The following is a 13,060-nucleotide window of genomic DNA, read 5'->3' on the forward strand; positions in this document are numbered from 1 at the left end:
GAGGCGATGCGCAGGTGCAAAGATGACATAAACTGCTGACACCAGCCTTTTGAACTAACCCAGCCTTACTCATGCATATGTATGTTTGTGTTACATAATCCAATGAATATGGATATTCACACTATAAGTTTTTGGTAAAATGTGCAGTGGGTGTGCAAGCTTTGTGGAGAAATCCCCTTGCACCCCGGCTGGAGTAAACATACCTGCTTTATAACTCTATTCGAGTTGTAGAGTCTTTTTTCCGCGAATCAGGTCTATGGCCAAAAATTATTTCCAGGGTTGTTTTTCTCCTTCTCTTTCATTTCTATTTCTCTCTCCCTGCTAGATGTTTACAGGGACTTCTCTCTTACAGCATATTGTTCTTATAAGGCTGTGAGGAATATTGTCTGCTGCAATTGCAAGTGTAGGCTCAGCATCAGGAAGCAGTGAACTGGAACGAACTCTCTGGTTAATACCTTGAGCACATTATCTCCTTCTGATGGCCTTGTTGGCTTTTCTGTCACACAATGCAGGAAACACGCCCAGCTAATTATGGCAGTGAGAACTTTATGCCTATTCACTAATTAGCAACTTAAATGTATGCTGATGACAACATCCCTCAAGACTATCAACATACTTCAGTCACCAAGTTGGACTTAAAGTCCTGAAAGAAGCTGTAAAAATGTTCTGAGTAGATCTGCCTTGTGATGTTCCATCGGGTGATGCTGTTCTGCTTACACTGGGCTAAAACCTGTCCAATGTCATGGATTCTGTCACTGTGCACAAAGCTAAGACCCCTCAGCTCTGGTATCTCATTTTTCAGAAAAACTATAACCATTTCATGTTTTTGCAAGAACCAGGTTGTCATTTGCAAAAAGAACAAGAGTGGTGGGATCTTGCCTCTTCACTGCTTTTGTCTATGCATTGGAATATAGTTTCTTGATTCAGAACCTAACCTCAGATGGGTAGAATGGCTGCTTCATTCAGCTCATCAGAGAAATTTGTCTGAGGAATGAAGGGAATCTGCTTACTCGCTGCGGAACAAATGATCAGGTATTATAACATACTGAACAAAAACCTAATATCCTTCACAAAGATTGGTCAGCAGATTTTTTTCTTCTATTTTACTTCATGTATAACTCTTCTATCTCACACTGATGTTTTGTAGATATCATTAAAAATGAACAAGAGCTGATCCAAGAGAGAATTCTTTGAATGGTCTTATCCTAATTTTTTTGTGCAGAGCACAACACCTCTATGTGCTTTGGCTAAGTGCGAAATCTTAGCCCAGAGAACACCCAGGCCACTGTAGCTCCAGGATTACATACCACTACTGAAATGAACTTGCAGAGGAAAGCAGCGTTCAGGTGGTGATCTTCCTCCTGAAAATGGGTTATCTCTGACCTTCAATGAGTAAGACACTTTTACACACAGAATAAAAAAGGCCAACATTTTAAAAAAAGAAAGAAGTGCTCCATCACGGAGTTCCACTTGCAGAATTTGATAAGTTCACCCCCATTTCTAGTTTTACCAGTGGTCAAAGTGAGATGAAAAAAAATATAATCATGTCAGTAACTCATGCCAACACATTTGGTGAAAGGATCATAGAGCAGTGGATTTATATTGGCAGTGCCCCCCCCCCCCCACTTCAACACGAATGAAGTCTCAATCAGCAGGGCCCGTGGGGGAGCATTTTCTTCCCCATCTACCATAATGTCCAAATTGTGGAGTAGCTAAAATTGCCTCCTCCTAAGTCTGGTGGATTTCTCAAATTAGATCAAAGCCCATCAAGTCTGGTCTGAGTCCATAACTGTTTACTATGAAATATCACAAGGTTCACCAAACTAACAGGTTATGGAAATGTTAGTCGGTTTACTAGTTTATAATGACACTACAAATGCAATAGTATTCATTACAAGTATGAACTCATAATACTACACAAACATAAATTCAACAGACACATTTTAGTTGGTGATCATTGTGACACTATTAACATACTGTTTGTTCAGCTTTGCCTGTAAACAGGACAGTTAGTAGCCTTATGCTGTCACTAACTTGCTGCTAGCAGGATTTATTTAGCATTTTCCTGCTTTCTGTCAGGAAATTATATTCTCTTTTACTGCTGTCTTTACTTTCTCTGAATTCAGTGGCCTGTATGCTTGTTGGGACAGTACTGTTTTAGCGATTTAATGTGCCAGATACAAAGCAAAAAGTCACAAAACCAGTTTGAACTAGTCTTTTTGCCTTCTCACTATCCCTTCAATTGACAGCGACTGAAAAGGACCTGGCCCTACTTAAACTCTAACCATGTAAAGAAAATCGATATATGATAAGTTTATCCTCGAATTTACATAAGCTGATCAGCAAGCTGGTCTGTGATGTTATATTGTGTTTTCATTATGTTCTGTAGTGTGCCAGTAATTCTGGGATGGTATAATATTTCCAGACATTTTTAGAGGGACAACTTATAGTGAGGATTTCTCAGAAAAACATAAAGATCTGAGGAGAACATTGATGCAGCACTTAACACTAAATGATTTATGTGGCCTTTTATATAGGTGCAGTGAAACTATACTTAATTTACACTTCATACCTTATATATTACAAGTATTTATAGTGTTTTTACTTTCCTTATAGACATTTCTATATTGGTAAATGCATAAGATTTCACAAAATGTAGTAGCCTGACCATAAGTGTTTAGTTCTAAGTTTCACAGGCTGGTCTTTATTTGATATCCCTGCAGAAGTTGGATGGATGTTTAACAAGGCACGAGCTATTTGTGGTTTTAACGTATATTGTCTATAGTAGCACTGATTTTGAGGAGGCTGATGGTTTGAGTAATTCCATTATCCCAGATTGCAGATGACAAACTGAATTTGGTGGTAGTGAAGTTTTGGTAAATGGCAAGGAGGGACCAGTGTTGGCTTCAGGTCAGGTGAAGAGACTCATAAGTATCAGTTACCAGAAAAAGCGCAATATCGAGCTATTCCTAGTCAACATAACAGTTAATTTACCACCACTGTTGTGATACGTTTGTATTTTGCTTTTGATCTTTGAGTAATTGTTTTTGTTACCAATATCTATTTATTTATTCTGTCCATTGGCATGCTGCTTCCTGAACCTAGTAGCAATGCCTCTATTACTTCTGCTGCATTTCTTTGTGGTTTAAACCTACTCCTAAATTAAATGGAAACATTAAAACGTAGAAGAGTCATCAATGCTGGCAAACGGAGTTCTGCCTTCCACAATACACTTTTCCTTAAAATGTTTTGTTTTGAGAAACATTTCAGGGCTGTAGTTTGAACTATCTGTTACTGACTTCATTTGGGAAATTGTTGGACTTTAATGATTGAGTAATCATAGAGGCAAAATACTATTTTAATATAGCCTGTTAATGTTTTAAAATCTAGGAACTAACTTGTTTTTATCAGACTTTTCCCAAGGTTCAAATAATTAATACTAAAATCATTTGTCCTAGTGTAGCTGGATTGCTGATGTCCTATTATAAAAGAAGAACATAAAATCAAGGAGAAAGAACACAGTGCAAATCATCTGTCTAATCTTTTAGCTTGCTACAACCATTACAAATACCAAATACTCATAGAACTCTGTTACATTAGGAATGATCTATAAAGAAAGTGTGTTCACTTAAAAATAAGGTAGCTAAGAATCAGATTCCTGAAAGTTCTTCTGTATCTTCTAAATTTTTGCTAAAATCAGTGCAAATACAATATAAAGGCTTTTTTATGAAAGTAATATTGTGTAAAGCAACTTGAGGATAAGTAAGACCCATCTCTAAGGCTCCTCACAAAATCCTTCCACTGAGAACTGAGTTCTGCTGTCCATCCTATTGATGTAGTAACTGGCCCTGGGTATTTTGGGTACCTATGAGTAATTTTGAAGAGATGAATTACAAAAAAATTAGAGATGATTTATGTTCAAAGAGGGAGAAAATTCCATTCAAGAAGTTGTTTGTTGCCAATTAATTACCTACCACTAATTAGAATAATAAATTTGAGCACCGTTGTAAGACTTGGCATTGACTTTCACCGTAGACTTATCTGGAAGCTGTGCTAAATGCTATCATTAGGATTGGTAATAAATCTGTCATAATAGGTGAAAATGTATAAAAAGACTAAGAAACTTTGAAAACATAATTTGACTGAGCAGAAGTCTTTACACTTTATAAATATGACTACTGGAATTATTCACATGAATTGATCAGCTCAGACTTCAAGACAATGTTATAAAGCATGAAACTTTTGCACTTAGTGAAACTCAGTGCTAAAATGGAGGTATAACTCTTTTTCATTATAACATTTGCAATTTAAAAAAGAAGTGTATGTGCTGCCAAAAAAATTGTAGTAGAGAGCTCCAAGCTGGAAGTTTTAAACAAATGGTTTAGTTATTAATTTTTCACTTTCAGATTCAAGCAGCACCAACATGAGATAGAGCAACCCTTTCGATGTCAATCCCTCTTGTCTATCCTAAATATTTTGTGATTCATTAGTTAAACTATTTACTAGATGATAGAAAATAGCAAAAAAGGATAAATACTGGTAACAGAACTCTGGATATGCTTCTTTTTAGAAATTTAAAATGGGATTTTTTTTTTATGCGAGTCTTTCTCCAGGATAAAATTTCCCTGCAATGTGTTATATAGTGCAGAAACATCTGTATGAAACAAGGTCTGAGCATCTTTTGAAACAATATACTTTTAGCATGCTGTTGCTCCCAGTTGGTCTCAGCCAATCACATCAAATGATTTTGTCAAAATAACACCATTTTTAAAAGACCCCCTTTTTTGGCAAGCATACTAGAATTCAAAGTATTCGAATTGCTAGTTACTCAAGTTCAGTTGAGTGCTCTTGAAAACTTCATCAAATATTTTACAACCTCAATTAAAAATAGAATGACTTTGAAGAAATGCTGGAGACTTTCTTTTGAATTTTTATTTTGCACTGAATTATTTTTACTGCTATTTTTACATGAAATGCTGCTTTTATAGCATGGAGTCTAGATAAATGGCTTTTTTGTCAATATGCCATGACATACTAAACTCAGAAATTTTAACTGGTGGGGAACTATTGCCTATATACATCAGGATTTCTGCCAGCTACTAAGCTACTGTTGCTCAATTAAACAGAATGGGGGCAAATCACACCAGTAAGGTCCCTTATCCTCAAACCAATCTTGCTGAATGGATTTAACCACCTGAACAACAGTTATAATAGCAGGACAGCAATGCTTCCTGCTGATGCAAAACTGTTCAGGTTAATTTAAAATAATTTGCAAACGCAAAAAAGTCTCACAATACTGTGTTACTGAAATGTAAAATGCCAGGAGAAATTATCTGCTGATGAACATGAAGTAGCACATGTGAGGAGGAAAAAAGGGACTGAAGAATAGTCTCTTTCATCATACATATACAATAACAAACTCTAAATTATGTATTATCACTCATGGAAAATACTCTGATATCAAAAAAAGTAGATTTTCTGGAAGGTAAAAATGAAACAGCTCTCTGGAAAACACTTAAGTGAAAGAAAAATTTAATTCTGGGAATTCTTTGAAAATAGGAATAGTGCAGAATATGTTAATTCAAATGTATAAATCCATAATTTACCTGAATCTTTGATATTGCGTGCTGTTCTCGCCATCATATTTTAGGACTTCAGAAAACTAGAAAAGGCTTTTCGAAAAAGTGGGGAAAGTAAGTGGGTTGTCAGAGTGGAGTAATTTCTGTATGGTGAGAGACTGGCTAGACAGTTTCTCCACTTGGAAACAAGATAACTGAAAGAAGGGTAGAGCAAATAAAATAATGAATTACATAAAAAGCATGAATGTGAACTATCATTTCAGTATCTCTTAGCATACAGGAACTAAAGAGCTTGTGTTAATATCACCAGGCAGCAAGTTTAAAGCAAACAGTAAGAAACACTTTTTCATACAGAAAATAATAAAACAAGATGCGACACTGTCACTAGATGTTGTAAAGGCCAAAAGTTTAACTGAGTTCAAAAAGGGATTAATGGCTACTTTTGTTTCATGAATTGTAAAAACATCCTGCTCAGACACAACTTCTGATTTAGGAAGTTCCTAAACCACTAATTGCCCTAAGATAGGAAGGAGGGGTTGCTCAACTCTTGCTGTGCCTCTTATAATCTTTCCTTATGCATCTCCTAATGGGCATGTTGGGAGCAGGATAATGGTCTAGACAGATTGTTTTGGTCTGACCCATTATGGCTGTTTTTATTTTGTAGGCGTAGATTTTTTTTTTTTTTTTTTTTTCAGTAATGGGGAGACAAAATGGAAATTTTCAACTTGTTTTTGGAGTTCAGTAGATGCTGTCTGGAATATGATTCCTAATAGCTAATTAGGAATGATCACACTTTTTGCTTTCCTTACTTTTATAAAGAAATAATTAGTCTACAAAGGCATCTGCTGAATGCTTAGGAAGATTTTCTCTAAATACAGGGCAATGTGGATGAAGGTGGATCATTTCTGTATTTCACTTGAGTAGATACGATATATCTCTATTTTAAAGAATAATGTGTCAGAAAAGATGACAGTGAGCAGGGGGAGTTTGCTCTGATTCTTGTCTGAAAGGAAGTGAATGTTATTATTTTTGCCATTGTTGTGAGTTAAGGAATACTAAGTTTAAATGATAGAACATCCCAAATTCTACAGTTGTACTTCTGACAATTAGTAGGAACAGAGGTAAACAAGGAGACATTTTTAACATCTGTACAACTCTATCATCCTTTTTTCTCCTCAGAGTGAAGACTGGCTTTTGGGATTAAATGAAATATGAATGATTTTTTGGTTTTTTTTTACCTAATCTTCTATTCTAGGTTTTTACACGTGAATTTATAATGTAATAGTTTATTTGTAGTTATTAAACAGATTTAATTATCATAGTGAACTTTAGAAATGAAAAATACATTACTCTGTGTCAAATGGGTTCATCCTGTAGTGCATGCAATCTATGCACATTGTTATAAATCATGGTCTCAAACTTCTAAAGTTGTTATTTTTTGTTTATTAGGAAACCTTGCTTCAGATCCAAAAAGGCAATAAGGAGACTACACATAGCATGAAGAAAGCGAGCCACAATCGATCATGAAATGCAATTACACAATATTCAAAGCCAAGTAAAATAAAGACCTTACATAGCAGTAGCCTGTAAAGTTTAAAATTAAAAGTAGTTTCATTGTATATGGTGAAAAGGGGGATTGGATCAATGAAACTGACCTTTTGTATCTTGTTTGCTGTTGATTTATATAAAATTATGCTTGAAGTGAGCCTCCTTTTCATATGTATGTTAATAAATTTTGGTCACTTGTGGAATATTACCTCAGTGGTCTGGAAGGAGATTTCTTGAGCTTAGCTGGTGCTCAGTGTGTAAATGGAAGTACAAGAATTAAAAAGTTTTTCTGCCTGGTCATCTTTAGCTCGGCTAATGTAATTGCAGATTTTGTTCTAACACTAAAGGTTTATCCATCAGCACAGAGCATCACTGATGTGATGCTGACCTGAAATAAATCAGTATTTGGATTAAAAGTATGGACTATAATAGAAAGTTTCTTTTTGTCCTTTCTGATATAGCACCTTATAAAACTGTATAGCGTGTATCTATGATAGAAGGTTGGCAACAATTCACTACACTGTGAGACTAGCTATAGGATACCAATAAAAGTTTGGAAAAAATAATTAAATCCAGTCTCTCTTGCTTTCACTTAATTTCATTTCTTCTTTACCTTCCATCTTCATTTTGGAAAACTTTAGTATCAATCCATCTTTCACTAGATGAAGACAAACTAAAATTTTGAAGTATTTCATGTTAAGAAAATTTATCAAATATTAAGACTGAGTCTTCAGCTGCTGAAAAGTGTCAGAAAAATTATTTTATTCATTGTAGATCAGAAATCTAAAATTTTTGCTGAATAAAGTACCCCTTTTGGAAGTGTTGTGTGTGCTAATATTGCATTTGTTGGTCGTGCTTGTGTTTATAGATTCTGCAGAAACTGTTTTAGACATATAAAAATCAAAATCTACCATGCCACAGAGACTTGCACTGATTCTTTGAACTCTTGGCTACCTACTTTGCTTTATTACCAGTGAATGATGTTGCACTGAGAGGGGATATAATGGGCCTAGTGGGGGACAGATACTGATAAAATCTGTCTTTACCATTGCAACCATAGTTAATTTCAGTAACTATCACTGAGACTCTTTTAAGCTTTTGCATAAAGATAAGGAAAACTTAAGTAATTTGAAAATACATTACAGCTTGCTTTTTAACAATAACTCCTGTCTGTCCCTTAGCTCTATGTAACTGTCCCTTAGATTTTTATAGATATGTATTTGTATATATGATAACTATGTATCTACTATTGATGGTAAAAATGTTTGGGTTTTTTTTAAATATATATATATATTTATCTATATATTTTCCGGAGGAACTGGTCTTTTGTGAGGACTGGAGAGGAGAAATGTAAACTGAAATAATCTGGGTCTACTGTTAAATTTGAAAAAAATTTTGGATGGGTTATTCCTGGAGGTGGACAGTGCCTTTTCTGTCCTTGGATTGGAAGCAAGGGTCAGATGGGACCCCTTGGGAGAGGTGATGCTCTTTCCTTGGGGAGTTCCCCCCTTCGAAGGGAAACAGAGGTCCAGCCTTAGGTATGGTTGGTAAGAGTTAAAATACAAAGCTGGGAGCCTGCATTTTGTGCAGAGGTCTGAGAGAATGCAGGAGGGCAGCAGTGGGCTAGGCAGGCTCAGGGAGAGGGAGCAAATTTCCAGGGATTCAAAGGGTCAAGGTGCTGCTACTAAGGAATTCCCTGAGCTAAATGAAACAAAAGCAGAAGCCATGGCGTGTCTGCAAAGATAAAGTAGGTAAGGATGAATGCAGTTATGCAAGCTCTCTCTGATGTAGTGTCCTATACCTGACCTTTATATATTGTTAGGTACAACATCAGTAACACTAACCATGCCTAATAAAACTTGGACTTGAATGTGTGTGTGGTTGGGGTGAGGATCAAGGCGGTTGGTTGTGGGGTTTTTTTTTTTTAATCAGGATCTGGGCACCTCACTATAAGAAAAAAATCTAGGCAGCTCTACCCTAAGGCTCTGGGGAACTTGGGATCCCTCCCAAAGATGAGCTCAGAACAGCTGCTGTCTTGGTACCATGTTTTACTAGCTGGAGGGTGCATGGACACAAAATGCAGGCTCACTGCCCTTGTGTCAGGGTATACTCCTCAAGGAGTTTCCTTCCGCCTCACTGCTTCACAATATATTTGCTGTAGTGCAGAAATGTGCTTTGGAAGTCAGATGTGCAAACTGTACAGAGAGCAGTGGGAAATAAAGGGGAAGGTAAAGGGCTGGTCAGGAAGTAGAATCCAGCTGAGGTGTAAGGGATTATGATATGGCAGAAATGGATACTGCTGACAGTGTTGTTGGTTGTGCCACTGTGGGTGGAAAGGCTTTGGAGAGATGCTACACGGTAAAATTTTTTCTGTTAAGTGTCTAATGGCAAAGTGTCTAGAAAACACTGACAGTACAGTCACACAAACAAAACCAAACACACCCATAACTTTGCTCCTGCATCATATTAAGCTCCAAGTGTACAAGAAAAAATTCCCGCCCCCCCCCCCCCCAAAGCATAATCTAAACTTCTCCTGTTTACTTATCTCTCTACCAATTTTTCCCAAATAATTTTATAGCAAGGGTATGTGGTGTAAAAGTGATTAGAAACTACAAACCTGTCTTTGGAATAGGAAGCAAAGTGTGTTGATGTGTTACTATAAGCAGATTGCTTGTTGAGTTAGTTGCCTTTTGTCAAGCAGTTGCAACCCGGTAGGTGGATTGAACTGTATTGTACTCCTGGTGGTTATTCTAAGGTTGTTCTGCTTTACCTCATTCTTCCTTCTCTTTTGCTGCCTTTTAGCATGCACTTAATTCAGGTGGACTCTGTTCAGCGATGGATGGAAGATTTGAAGTTGATGACGGACTGTGAATGTATGTGTATTCTCCAGTCCAAGCCAATCAGCATTGAGAAGGATGAGCAAAATGAACTTATCCTTTCCTCACAACATACCACATGTGATAACTTAGAGCTGCTATTAAAGAGAGCTTGGATCATAAGCACGGAATTGACCAGGATTGCTCAAAAGCTGGAGAAGAATAGATGGCAGAGAGTCCACAGCATGACAGTAAGAGTCAACTGCCACGTACGTTCAATGATAAATGAATACAACACATTCACCAGGAATTCTTCAGAAGAGATGCACCAGGTAGAATGCCTTACTTGATGTCATATTTGTCTTGTTTAAATATTTTATTGTAATAATTAAAACTTACTTTAAACAATCTGAAAAAAACCCTGATGCTGGTGCCTTGTTTAAGACTTTCTAGTCCCTTTTCAGCTATGGGAAAATTCATGATTCATTTTGGATCCTATTTTATCGTAAGCCCAATTCTGAATGTTAATAATGTTCAAAAATTACATTAAAAAAAGTTTTGGTTTTGGGGACTACTGAACTAAAGTAATTAGATGCCCCATCTGTGAGTTCCTTTGCATTTACAAGGTAGAAAATACTACAGTTTTGTTATCTTCAATTTTATCTCTACTTGGTTTATTCAGATAAGTAGAAAAAGGGTGTCCGTATGAAATATTATGTTTCTGGAGGGTTTTCACCTAATTATCACCAACAAACATTATTTTTTAAAAGCAATTGTGTGTACGGATATTGCTTTAAAATCACTATCTCTTTCTCCCTTTGCAGTTTGAAAAACTCTTAATAGACAAGTGTTCAGAATTTACAGCAATCACAGAAAGGTAATTCCAATTTTCTAGTGGAAATGTTAATTTTGTTGTTTTATTATGTTGTAGAATTTCTAATGAGAAGTACAAATCTACTAACACCATTCTATGTTTGAACTAGGCTCCCACAGCTCTGAAAGGCTTTCTGAAGGTTAGCCTCTGGTGGGTGATAGGCGTTGCTTTTATCTAAACTGTATCCCAGTGAAAGATGGGATCTGCTGTTCCACAGAGCCTGGCATAGACACAAGGCTGCATGCAAGTGGATTTTTCAGGGCTGACATCAAGGGAGAAAGTCTGGTTCTAATACCAGTGACAAAGTTCCATTCAAGTTCTGTGGAGTCAAGATTTCAGCTGGTGTGAAAACTTATGTTGTGAGGCTGTTGTACAACATGTTCTTGTAAATACACATTCCCTTAAATTGTAGTTGTAGCTTTACTCAGCTCTGTGCACTCCAGAACGCTGAGGCTGTAAAATAAGAATCTCTTTATAATTCTTCTCATGATATTTCCCCTGCCTAACATAAGCTATCTGCTTTCCTCCAGCACAGTTTAATCAGTCTTTTTCAGTTTACTTTAAACACTGTAGAAGTAATTCTGCTTGGGGGATCATCAGGGAAAAAGACACCGTCTAATTATCAGGAAAGAAAATTTCTTGAGCACTACTGCTTTTTGCCAAACCCACACAGCTCAGACTTTACTTTTATATTCTCCTATGAGACACACTGATTTAGTGAGAGCTTGATTCTACTAGTGACTGCCCAGATCAGCCCTCTCCCTCCTTGTCTGTTGGACAAAAAGTTAATATGGGTGGGTGAAAGACAGGTAAAGCTGAAAAGGGGAGCTACTGTGTAGGTGGAGATACTGATCAACAAAACTGTATCTTACATTACAGTGGCCTGCCTGTGTAGAATATGTTTTGACAATTCAAATGAATGTATTTCTGTGAAGAACTATTAGTTATTTCACTTGAATTGTAAAAAAATTTCCTTCTTTATCTCACTTCTTCAGTTATAGCCAAATATCACTGGTTACAGGATAGTTATACTAACTCTGTAAAGCTATTCTAGGTAATCTTTCTGCATAGAAGGTTGAATTTTACTTTTGAGTATGCTGTTTAATTTTAAATGAACTTTACTCATCTTGGCACACACTCATTTTGGGTCCTTATCATGCTGTCATTAAACTATGGCAAAGAAGGTGAAGAAAATTATTGAAAGCACTTCTTTGGTCATGAAAGATGGATGGATACACACAGGTGCAGCTGAGATGTTGGCATCCTAAAGTGACTGTAACTATAAGTGGAAAATAAGAGTTACACTGGTATAAATACAGGATCTGCAGCAAAATTTGGTCTGTAGTCTGTGCAGTAAATTGTGATCCCAAAATTATTTGTTAATGTCCACTGTTGTCCTGTGACGGTATGCTTACTATGTGCAGACAAAGCTTTGAGTAGTCTGGTGTGATGCTAATGGAACAAATACAGTGTCCTCATGTGAACAGTTGAATTTTCATTATATCCCTATTATTAACACAGAGCTTACCTGTGACAATCAGCCTGATAAAACTATAGTTGCCTGTTGCATTTTTTTGCCTTCATCCCTTCCCTTCCTTTTTCTTTTCAGGTGCATACAAACCGAAGATGAACAGATACTGAAGTCTATGAAATCTTGTATTAATGAAACACTCACTACCGTTGCTCAGTATTTTGGCCAGTTAATAGAGCTGGTTTTAACACATGAGGCACAGGTTAGTTTATAGTTTAAAAAAGAAGAAATCTTTCAAAATTGCTTAATTTTGAGGGAAAGCAGCCATTAAGAGAAGGATTACAACTCTCAATTTTCAGCAGATATGAACAGTAACTCAAATACTTGTCAAAGAGATTTAGGTGTTTGTATTCTCAAATTCTTCAATAACCTAAAATCCCAAGCACAGTGATCTTTTGGCTCAGTATGTTACTTTTTCTGATAGGCCTCCTTCATTGCAAGGCACCTGATTTCTGGATGATGTCCTATTAATAAGACCTTTGGACAGATTTTTTCCTCCTTTCATGCAGACACTGCTTTTCTTTAGAAATCTTGGAAAAAATCTATTCTGCTCTCAATGGTTCTCATTAAAAGTTAAACTTTTTAGAAGATGTACATATAGCAAGTATATTATTATAGCACACATTTTAACCAGTGCATGTCTTACACTTGATTTCCTACACACCTGAAATCCTAGTCCCTTTTTCTCTTAAGGAAGTAGTATTAATTACTC

The 13,060-nt window shown here is 36.3% G+C and overlaps 1 protein-coding gene across 8 annotated transcripts in view; it reads left to right on the plus strand.

The window, feature by feature from the left end:
- Nucleotides 1-13,060, plus strand: part of INSC (INSC spindle orientation adaptor protein) — a 125,752-nt gene that overhangs the window by 57,536 nt on the left and 55,156 nt on the right. For all 8 annotated transcript variants that reach the window (XM_074918281.1, XM_074918283.1, XM_074918282.1 and 5 more), the window contains 3 exons: nt 9,930-10,275; nt 10,768-10,820; nt 12,427-12,550. In XM_074918281.1, the coding sequence (XP_074774382.1) occupies nt 9,930-10,275; nt 10,768-10,820; nt 12,427-12,550 (523 nt within the window). The remainder of the gene's footprint in view (nt 1-9,929; nt 10,276-10,767; nt 10,821-12,426; nt 12,551-13,060) is intronic.

Source organism: Athene noctua, chromosome 14 (assembly GCF_965140245.1).
Source record: "Athene noctua chromosome 14, bAthNoc1.hap1.1, whole genome shotgun sequence".
Lineage (NCBI taxonomy): Eukaryota > Metazoa > Chordata > Aves > Strigiformes > Strigidae > Athene > Athene noctua.